Here is an 11,422-nt window from a genome sequence, read left to right as displayed (position 1 = left end):
CCAATCCATGAGTATACCATGAAGTTACAAAGGTTGTACCTGTGAACCAACCCCCCAAAGCGAAATAGGCACAACAAAGGAAAGCAATAGACCAGACCAACCTACAAAAACGAAGCGGTCCCTCCGTAACCAGTCATCCATAATATCAAATAAATCTTTTTCGTCTTTGGTAAATTTACCAAGGGCTATAGTCATAGCGATCCTCCTATTCATCTACTTCAACCATTTCCGAACACCTTTATATATCTTAATGTTATATATTATGTTCAGGACGCTCAAAATTCTATCATTTATTTATGATTTGATTTCTCGCGCACTGCCCCATAAAATTTAACCTTTAGAATTTCATTTAATTGGTTTCGAAGATCAAAATATTTGATTTTATTGGTCCTTACTTAGGTAAACGCATCAACTCAAATTGTTTCTTCCTTGCTATTAGTTTCTTAATAAGTAGTTGAATCTAAATCATGAATTGTCAGATGACTCATTACTCAGATAAAGAAATCTTTTTTTCTATTTTATTTGATATCTACATGTCCATGCCGGTAAAAAAAGGAAAATTTATTATTTATATCTAATTCAATACAATATTTAAATAAAATAATAGCAAACTGTAAATGAGAGTTTCTTTCTCACATACACCTTCAATCCCATTACATTGTCATCTTGTAAGCATCAATATGGAAATATTTGATTGATATCTGAAGCCATTCTTTATGATTCGATTTTTTGATTCTTAATACAATTTGATTCTTATACAACTAGAATTTAGGCTCTTGTTATGTTCTGGAATCAAAACAAGATATTGAAATACCCTTTAGGTATTAAAAAATTTGGAATAAGACTTTCTTTCTCTAGGCAGGAACGCAATATATTTCCTATGAAATATAGAAACAAGAAGATTAAATAAGAGATATCGACAGATTTCCGAATAAAAAAATATGAAATAAAACAAATCTACTGTTTCAATTTTATCTCTATCGAATTTGAATATCAGAATAGTGGATATAGTCATGATTCGACGGGTTAGGTCCACTTACTTTTTCTTTTGGATTTGTTGATTTCTAATCTATCGAAAAAGGGAAACAACGAATATCTATTTGGCGATTCAAAAGCCGACTTATTATTATTCATTGTATTATAATATAAAAATGTTCAATTTGATTTTCTAAATTACTCTCTCACTTTATTATTAGTTATTATTAAACTCTCTCACTTTATTATTAGTTATTATTAAAATGAAATTCATTAGAATGAAATTCAAAAAATTCGAAATTATAGACTTTCGAATGAAATTTTTCCTATATAGAAAGTTAAAGAAAGTAATAGAAAGTTAAAGAAAGTAAAAGCCCCTTATCGGATTTGAACCGATGACTTACGCCTTACCATGGCGTTACTCTACCACTGAGTTAAAAGGGCCGTCTTGATTTAATTCCTGACTGAGTCGATAGGTAAATCAAATATATATATATATTAAATATATATACAATAGACGCATAGTGGTTAGTAGCTCATTTCGCAACTAGAAGCGAGAATCGATAACTTAACTTATCAATCCATCGTCTAATTAGGGAAGAAAGATGGATTCTGTCTGACTTTCTTGGGTTAGTGTTAGATAGGGACACTACTATTTCTTAACAATGAGATGAGGCAATCTATTAAGTAAAGTAAAAAAAACGAAACTTAACCCTCTTTTTTATTTTTTTTCTGTCAGACCAATCACTTCTTTAAAAGATTTTATACTAGACTTTTTTTCGATTTTTTTTTTTTTTCATATTTCCACTTCAAATATAAAAGAAAATATATCGATTTTTTTTATAGAATTGTGATTAGAATATGAATATAAATGTAAAATAAAAAAATGATATAGAATGCTATAGAAAAAAATAAAAAATCTTATAAGCTAGTCATACCATTTGATTATATTGACAATTTTAAAAAACTGATCATACTATGATCATAGTATGATGGCGGTTGAGCAAGTATGCCCCCATCGTCTAGTGGTTCAGGACATCTCTCTTTCAAGGAGGCAGCGGGGATTCGACTTCCCCTGGGGGTAGGGTACTACGAAAGGAAGTTGATCATGGATTATCCATAAAGTTCGAATAGATTCTTCCTGGGTCGATGCCCGAGCGGTTAATGGGGACGGACTGTAAATTCGTTGGCAATATGTCTACGCTGGTTCAAATCCAGCTCGGCCCAATAATTCGCTGTCTACATAACCTTTTTTGTTTTGCATAATTGACAGAGAAGGGTAAAAAAAGTCAAATATCTGGGTATATTTCGACTTTACTTTTTTCTTTATTTCTTGTGGCTCGTTACTTTTTGTTTCCATAAAAAATTACAATAAAAAATAGATTATCAATCGATTTTAGAATAATGCAAGGATTACTAGTAATCGGCCTTGATATCACTTTAGTGATATCCATATAGATATCAATATATTACTTGTGATTTTCTTTGTTACAAAACACTAATTTGAATCTAAAATTGAAATGATTATGATGAAATCATAAGAAGGAATATGTAAGCTACCCGCTTTATTTCCATGGGATTGTAGTTCAATTGGTCAGAGCACCGCCCTGTCAAGGCGGAAGCTGCGGGTTCGAGCCCCGTCAGTCCCGGCGGATTCAATTAAAAAAAAGACATAAACTCCCCTTTTTGTTTCTGGGCAAGGGGATCAAAATGGTTTCGGTTATCTTTTTGTTTTATTTTTCTTTTTTCATCAAGCAAAAGAAAGGGGTATTTCTTTTGCACCAATTTAAAGACATATGTAAATTAGTATAATTATAATTATTGAGAGCATTCACCACTTCAAGAACGAGATACTGTATGGGGTTTCCTCTTTTTGTCAATTAATCTCCCATTAACTCGTGTAGGAAAATAAAATAGGATAGCGTATAATACGTTTGCCAAGAGTACCTATATATACTTTTGTTTCTATGAAGTCAAGGAAGTGAAAATAGTTCGAATCCAACCAAGTAAAGAGGATGTTTCAAAAAAAAAGATCAAATTAGTCTTCCCTAATGAATATGCTCTTTTTAAAGATTAGAGTCGATGTCGAAGAAAAACTCGTAAGAAAATTTAATATAGTTAATTTTTTGGAATATTTTCGTTTTTTTTTTCGGGACTCGTCTTTATCACATTTCCTTTGTTTTACAAAAAGATCATAGACCCTTACAAAAACAAAATTTTGAAAATTTCAAATTGAAATTTCGTACTTGTTTTCTCTATTTGATTTCTATTGTTTATTTAAGGTTCTTTAGAAACTCTTTTTATAAACAATCGAAGTATAAAAGGTTTTTTATGATATTTCATCAGATGATTGTACAAGGAAAGTACTAGGTTGTAGAAAAGAAAGCGGTGAAAAAGAATCATAAATAAATAGTTTTTTATTGGATCAGGAATCTCATTATGTATTCGGTGTGGATAAAAGATCTTCCTATGTTATACTATTAAATTCTTGACGATGAATCGATTTTATAGCTCCGATATTGTTATTCATGATATTTCTTTCATTCGATATCATCGAAATCTAATTCATCTGAGTGAGTTTACAAGCGAAAGATTTCTCATCTCTATGGGATTAAATCCCGAGATATTCCAAAGAAAAAAAAATAAATAATAAACGATTTAATTATGGAAGTCAATATTCTTGCATTTATTGCTACTGCACTCTTCATTCTCGTTCCTACTGCTTTTTTGCTTATAATTTACGTAAAAACGGTTAGTCAAAATAATTAATTTGAATACAATTTGACTATCAATGACAAAAAAGGATGTCAATTTCTCGTCTTAAATGAAAGGAATGCATTAGATTCAGTAGTATCCTAAGGGGCCCGCTAGTATGGTAGAAAGAGATCTCTTTCTACCATACTAGCCATTATGGTTATTGTAATGTATAAAGATACAAGTGAAATATCTTAATATAAAGGAATCCACCCATATCTCTCTTTTTCTTTATAAATGTAAATATAAATTAATATAGAATATGAAATCTATGTACATACTTTCTCAATTTCATTTGTTTGTTTGATCCATTTAATACGGATAATCCGAATTCGATGGAAACCTCTTGAGATTTCGAAAGGGGGTTATCCCATGAATGGTTAACGGTATAAACTCTGATATCAAAAAATAAAATGAGTCAATAAAACAAAACATAAATCCAATTTCTAAAAAAAGATCTTAAAAAAAATTGCCGGCCGGTCTAGAAAACTAAAACAATTGATACAGGTTGATAGAGTTTGATTATTATCGCAATTAGGAGTACTTCTAGAGTCCACTTCTTCCCCACACTACGAGAGAGAGGGAAAATGTAAAAACTACCATTAAACCAGCCCATGCGAGACTTACTATATCCATGTGAATTCTGTCCCCTATGAATATGAAGAAACTTTTCCATTATTGTTCACTAATAATAGTGAAATCACTGGTGCAGAGTCAAAAAAAGGGAGAGATATTTGGTCACCATTGATGAACTACTCCAAAAAATCCACTTATCTTATACTGAGTTATTCTTAATTATAGAATTTCTAGTAGAATCGACAAGATGTAAACACAAGTAAACAGATACTTTTCGAAGTATCCAAAAAATCTGACTCATATGTAGAAAGAATAATCTTTTTTCTTTCTTTTATCGTTTTTTATTTTTATTTGAAGTAAAACGAAAGGCAATTCTTCATCTAATCTAATATTGATTGAATGTCTGAGCATTCCGACACTTTCATGAGTCTATATCCAAAGTATCTTAGATCCTTTCCAAAACTATTAATTTAATTCCCTCTCTGCCTATCCAATCTAATGGATTTCCCTCCACTCGTTTTAGTTTTCCTCTAATCTGATAGGTAAAACTTTAGGTTAGAGAATAGAACCTCGAGAGCCAGGGGCTTAGAATCACGAAAAGAAAGTATCAAGAGTCTTTTCCTACGTTTGTTATAGTTTTATAACAGGAGATTTCAAGTCTCCTGTTGAGGCGGCACCCGGATTTGAACTGGGGAAAAAGGATTTGCAGTCCCCCGCCTTACCACTCGGCCATGCCGCCAAAATGATTTGTACTAGATTCAAATTTTCTCTTGTTTTTTTTCAACTCCGAAAAAATATAGATTTTCAGTCACAAAATATAGAATCTAGTACAAATCAGAACCATTAACTATTGACTGTAAATTCATGACCTTTTTTGAATTCAAATTTACATTTTTTATTTCTAATAATATAAGATAAGAAAATCATTAGAAATAGATTTATAACTAATCTATTTTGAGTTTTTTCAATTAAAAAGAAATCTTCTTCCATTTGAATTATAACACTAATAATGAGTATATGTAAACCCCAGAATCAGAACATACGTTACCTTGTATAGCTCTATAATGGGGTATTTTATCTCTCTAGGGATGCTTTTGAGGAGTAATTCTCAATAAATTTTTGTATTGAAATTTTTCATTGAATACATTGAAAAAAATTTTTAATTTTTGGTAGAGCACAGCATGTGCTGTTCCAAATAGAACTGTACCACAATAAAAGAAGAAAAAGAGACATATATATATACCTGTGCATTCTTTTTATTTTAATAATAATTAAAATTAATAAATAAAAAAACATACGTTTTCTTACCTACTTCAATTCAATGATATTCTAAATATTCTATTCAAAATAGGTAAAAATCCATCTTTTTTCTGCAACTATTTTTTTGAACAATGAAATACAAATACATGAAAAAGTAAAGTGTTTAAAAAAAAGTTTTCTATTTCTTATATGTTTATCTGCTCGAACAGATCCTATCATGAATACCGTTTTTTATGGTATGCGATCGAATTGGAATATGTAATATCATAGGTGAAAATGAAATTACTTTTTTTCTAGTCGTTACAAAACTCCATAAGTTCCAGCGGTATTTCTAAATTCTGTTCCATTCGGATCTCTTTCTTATAAAAAAAATTCCAATTGAATCTAGTCTCCGTTCATACGGATTTCATACATTCCATATATCTTGGAGTTGGATAAAATTTCATGTGATTCAGTAAACAGAATAGAAATTCCATTATTGCTAGATCGAATTCTATCTATATGATTCGGTGAAGAATGAGATATGGGATTTTTAAAATAAACGGATAAATGATAAATTCAAAAAAGATGCTCGGGGATGGAAAAGAGGGAACATCTACAATACCCGGATTTAATCAGATACAATTTGAAGGGTTTTATCGGTTTATTGATCAGGGTTTAATAGAAGAACTTTCGCAATTTCCAAAAATTGAAGATATAGATCACGAAATTGAATTTCAATTATTTGTGGAAACATATCAATTGGTAGAACCTCTGATAAAAGAACGAGATGCTGTCTATGAATTACTTACATATTCTTCTGAATTATATGTATCCGCGGGATTAATTTGGAAAACCAATAGGAATATGCAAGAACAAAGAATTTTTATTGGAAACATTCCTTTAATGAATTCCCTTGGAACTTCTATAGTAAACGGAATATACCGAGTTGTGATCAATCAAATATTACAAAGTCCTGGTATCTATTACCAGTCAGAATTGGATCATAACGGGATTTCGGTCTATACCGGCACCATAATATCAGATTGGGGGGGCAGGCTAGAATTAGAGATTGATAAAAAAGCAAGAATATGGGCTCGTGTGAGTAGGAAACAGAAAATATCTATTCTAGTTCTATCATCAGCTATGGGTTCGAATCTAAGAGAAATTCTAGAGAATGTTTGCTACCCTGAAATTTTCTTATCTTTCTTAACCGATAAGGAGAAAAAAAAAATTGGGTCAAAAGAAAATGCTATTTTGGAGTTTTATCAACATTTTCTTGTGTAGGTGGGGATCCTACAAGAGATGCTTACTTATAAATCTGATCATATTAGAGCTCGCCAAGAAGTACTTGGTACCACTATCATTGGAGGAACAATACCTAAACCAGAAGATGCTCCAGAATCTTTTCGATTACTTGTTCGAGAACTACGATCTTTGGCTCTGGAACTGAATCATTTCCTTGTATCTGAGAAGAATTTCCAGATTAATAGGAAGGAAGTTTAATCGGAATGAATCACAAAATTTTTTATATGATCGATCGGTATAAACATCAACAACTCCGAATTGGATTAGTTTCTCCTCAGCAAATAAGTGCTTGGGCCACTAAAAAAATACCTAATGGAGAGATAGTTGGAGAGGTGACAAAACCCTATACTTTTCATTACAAAACCAATAAACCGGAAAAAGATGGATTATTTTGTGAAAGGATTTTTGGGCCTATAAAGAGTGGAATTTGCGCTTGTGGAAATTATCGAGTGATCGGAGATGAAAAAGAAGACTCGCAATTTTGTGAACAATGTGGAGTTGAATTTGTTGATTCTCGGATACGAAGATATCAAATGGGATACATAAAACTGACATGTCCTGTAACTCATGTATGGTATTTGAAACGTCTTCCTAGTTATATTGCGAATCTTTTAGATAAACCTCTTAAAGAATTAGAAGGTCTAGTATACTGCGATGTGTGATTTGATCGAAATTTTTATTTTTAAGAATGATAAACTCTCATCCCCTTCAATCAATTTGGGATGCCCTCGATCTGACATGTCTCTTGAAAAGAGTAACATGAAGCTCAGACTTGTGGGTGTATTCAATACTCCCAAATAACAAGGGCGATTGGTCTATGGTCGATTCAGTAAAAAAAAAGTACTTCAAATTGATAGTCGTACCTCGTGAAAAGAAAGATTTTTTTTGTCGAATTAAGCATTCCCTTATCTTTCTAAACGAAAAGAAATTTGGTTTTTTATATTGAAGTAAACAAATATGTCATGGTTGGAGAAGTCTATACATCGCATATAAGCTTTAAGAATATTGTGGCATAACCATCGAGGTAACGCAGGACCTAAAAGATCGAATGGAACAATACATAGACAAATAAATCCCGTATGAATTCTAAGGCATTCCTTTCACTTAAGGTAAAAAGTATTCCGGCATTCGAAGGGAAGTAGACTACTCAAGAATTTGACATTTTTTTCTGTCGTAATTTTGAATTCACTAAAGAATCTAAATAGAAATCAAAGAAGAATTAATTGAATCAATGAAATGGTGGTTGGTTTGCACTGAGAACTTGAGTAAGGCGTAGATTCTTTTTGGGTTTTCACTTGATTTTATAAAATACAATTGGAAAGTGCGACCCCTTTCTTTATCTTTATTTGATATAACTACTTGAGCCGGATGAGAGGAAACTTTCATGTCCGGTTTTGAGGGGGGGAGATCATATAGTGGACCCTATCCCAATTTTTCTTTTGCTAGGCCCATAACGAAAAAACCTACTTTCTTACGATTACGAGGTTCATTTGAATATGAAATTCAATCCTGGAAATACAGCATCCCACTTTTTTTACTACTCAAGGTTTCGATATATTTAGAAATCGAGAAATTTCTACTGGGGCGGGTGCTATCCGAGAACAATTAGCCGATTTAGATTTGCGAATTATTATAGAAAATTCGTTGGTAGAATGGAAACAATTAGGAGAAGAAGGTCCCACGGGGAATGAATGGGAAGATCGAAAAATTGTAAGAAGAAAAGATTTTTTAGTTAGACGTATGGAATTAGCTAAGCATTTTATTCGAACAAATATAGAACCGGAATGGATGATTTTATGTCTCTTACCGGTTCTGCCTCCCGAGTTGAGACCCATCATTCAGATAGAAGGGGGTAAACTGATGAGTTCAGATATTAATGAACTCTATAGAAGAGTTATCTATCGGAACAATACTCTTACTGATCTATTAACAACAAGTAGATCTACACCAGGGGAATTAGTAATGTGTCAGGAAAAATTGGTACAAGAAGCCGTGGATACACTTCTTGATAATGGAATCCGTGGACAACCCATGAGGGATGGTCATAATAAGGTTTACAAGTCATTTTCAGATGTAATTGAAGGAAAAGAGGGAAGATTTCGCGAGACTCTGCTTGGCAAACGGGTCGATTATTCGGGGCGTTCGGTGATTGTCGTTGGACCCTCACTTTCATTACATCGCTGTGGATTGCCTCGCGAAATAGCAATAGAGCTCTTCCAGACATTTGTAATTCGTGGTCTAATTAGACAACATCTGGCTTCGAACATAGGAGTTGCTAAGAGTCAAATTCGTGAAAAAAAGCCGATTGTCTGGGAAATCCTTCAAGAAGTTATGCAGGGGCATCCCGTATTACTGAATAGAGCACCTACTCTACATAGATTAGGCATACAGTCATTCCAACCCATTTTAGTGGAAGGACGCACTATTTGTTTACATCCATTAGTTTGTAAGGGGTTCAATGCAGACTTTGATGGGGATCAAATGGCTGTTCATGTGCCTTTATCTTTAGAAGCTCAAGCAGAGGCTCGTTTACTTATGTTTTCTCATATGAATCTCTTATCTCCAGCTATTGGAGATCCCATTTCTGTACCGACTCAAGATATGCTGATTGGACTCTATGTATTAACGAGCGGCACTCGTCGAGGTATTTGTGCAAACAGATATAATCCATGTAATCGAAAAAACTATCAAAATGAAAGAATTTACGAAACAAACTATAAGTATATGAAAGAACCCTTTTTTGCAATTCCTATGATGCAATTGGAGCTTATCGGCAGAAAAGAATCAATTTAGATAGTCCTTTGTGGCTTCGGTGGCAATTAGATCAACGCGTTATTGCTTCAAAAGAAGTTCCTATCGAAGTTCACTATGAATCTTTTGGTAACTATCATGAGATTTATGCACACTATCTGATAGTAAGAAGTGTAAAAAAACAAACTTTTGTATATATATTCGAACCACAGTTGGTCATATTTCTTTTTATCGAGAAATCGAGGAAGCTATACAAGGTTTTTCTCAAGCTTGTTCATATGATACCTAATAATATGGTATTCATAAAAAAAGAATTATAGGACACCCGTGTGAATTCGGACCTCTCCGAGTCAACTCGGACATAGTTCCTGACCTAAAAAATCAAGATCGAGAAAAGGAAGTTTTGCAATCATTGACTCAAACTCATTGTCGAATCCCATTCAGCAGAATATGGAGGTACTTATGGCGGAACGGGCCAATCTGGTATTTCACAATAAAGTGATAGATGGAACTGCTATTAAACGACTTATTAGCCGATTAATAGATCACTTCGGGATGGCATATACATCACACATCCTAGATCAAGTAAAGACTCTGGGTTTCCAGCAAGCAACTGCTACATCCATTTCATTAGGAATTGATGATCTTTTAACGATACCTTCTAAGGGCTGGCTTGTCCAAGATGCTGAACAACAAAGTTTGATTTTGGAAAAACACCATCATTATGGGAATGTACATGCGGTAGAAAAATTACGCCAATCTATTGAGATATGGTATGCTACAAGTGAATATTTGCGACAGGAAATGAATCCTAATTTTAGGATGACGGACCCTTTCAATCCAGTCCATATGATGTCTTTTTCGGGAGCTAGAGGAAATGCATCTCAAGTACATCAATTAGTAGGTATGAGAGGATAATGTCGGATCCCCCCAAGGAAATGATTGATTTACCTATTCAAAGCAATTTACGCGAAGGACTGTCTTTAACAGATATATTATTTCTTGCTATGGAGCCCGTAAAGGAGTTGTAGAGTAGATCGCTGAGTCCACATGTAGATCTGCTGGATATCTTACGCGTCGACTTGTTGAAGTAGTTCAACATATGTTGTACGTCGAACGGATTGTGGCACTATCCGAGGGATTTCTGTGAGTCCTCGAAATAAAAGTCGGATGATGTCAGAAAGAATTTTTATCCAAACATTAATTGGTCGTGTCTTAGCAGACGATATATATATAGGTTCCCGATGTGTCGCCTTTCGAAATCAAGATCTTGGGATTGGACTTGTCAATCGATTCATAACCTTTGGAACACAATCAATATCTATTCGAACTCCCTTTACTTGTCGGAGTACATCTTGGATCTGTCGATTATGTTATGGCCGGAGTCCCACTCATGGTGACCTAGTTGAATTGGGGAAGCTGTAGGTATTATTGCGGGTCAATCTATTGGCGAACCGGGGACTCAACTAACATTAAGAACTTTTCATACCGGTGGAGTATTTACAGGAGGTACTGCCGAACATGTACGAGCCCCTTATAATGGAAAAATCAAATTTAATGAGGATTGGTTCATCCTACACGTACACGTCACGGGCATCCTGCCTTTCTATGTTTATATAGACTTGTCTGTAATTATTGAGAGCGAAGATATTATACATAGCGTGACTATTCCACCAAAAAGTTTCTTTTAGTTCAAAATGATCAATATGTGGTTGGCAGAGGCAGCAGAAGAGATTGGGGAATCCGCACATTTGATTTGCTGAGCCTGGGCGAGCGTGAGGGATCATCCCACTTTTCCCTTTAACGAGCGCGGCGATAG

The 11,422-nt window shown here is 33.6% G+C and overlaps 1 protein-coding gene, 3 non-coding genes and 1 pseudogene across 4 annotated transcripts; 2 read left to right on the top strand and 3 right to left on the bottom strand.

Annotated features, from left to right (window-relative positions):
* LOC125599364 overlaps window positions 1-6,835 on the bottom strand; it is a 7,896-nt pseudogene extending 1,061 nt beyond the window's left edge.
* TRNAT-GGU lies at window positions 1,348-1,419 on the bottom strand. Its single transcript has one exon. It is a non-coding gene; the product is annotated as a tRNA-Thr (tRNA).
* Window positions 2,551-2,624, top strand: TRNAD-GUC. Its single transcript has one exon. It is a non-coding gene; the product is annotated as a tRNA-Asp (tRNA).
* TRNAC-GCA lies at window positions 4,974-5,044 on the bottom strand. The gene has a single exon. It is a non-coding gene; the product is annotated as a tRNA-Cys (tRNA).
* A 9-nt stretch (window positions 6,836-6,844) lies between the features above and the next one.
* LOC125599365 (DNA-directed RNA polymerase subunit beta'-like) lies at window positions 6,845-10,408 on the top strand. Its single transcript, XM_048772747.1, has one exon. It carries the CDS (start codon window positions 8,593-8,595, stop codon window positions 9,643-9,645), a length of 1,053 nt encoding a protein of 350 aa, XP_048628704.1. The 5' UTR covers window positions 6,845-8,592; the 3' UTR covers window positions 9,646-10,408.
* The last annotated feature ends 1,014 nt before the right edge of the window (window positions 10,409-11,422 follow it).

This window comes from Brassica napus, unplaced genomic scaffold, assembly GCF_020379485.1.
Source record: "Brassica napus cultivar Da-Ae unplaced genomic scaffold, Da-Ae ScsIHWf_1846;HRSCAF=2482, whole genome shotgun sequence".
Taxonomy (NCBI): domain Eukaryota; kingdom Viridiplantae; phylum Streptophyta; class Magnoliopsida; order Brassicales; family Brassicaceae; genus Brassica; species Brassica napus.
The sequence above is the reverse complement of the archived record's forward strand: the minus strand, read 5'-3'. Positions and strand labels throughout refer to the sequence as shown.

Bases quoted from the DNA above. Each gene is read 5' to 3' on its own strand.
- LOC125599365 (XM_048772747.1), top strand. From the start codon at position 8,593: ATGGAATTAGCTAAGCATTTTATTCGAACAAATATAGAACCGGAATGG.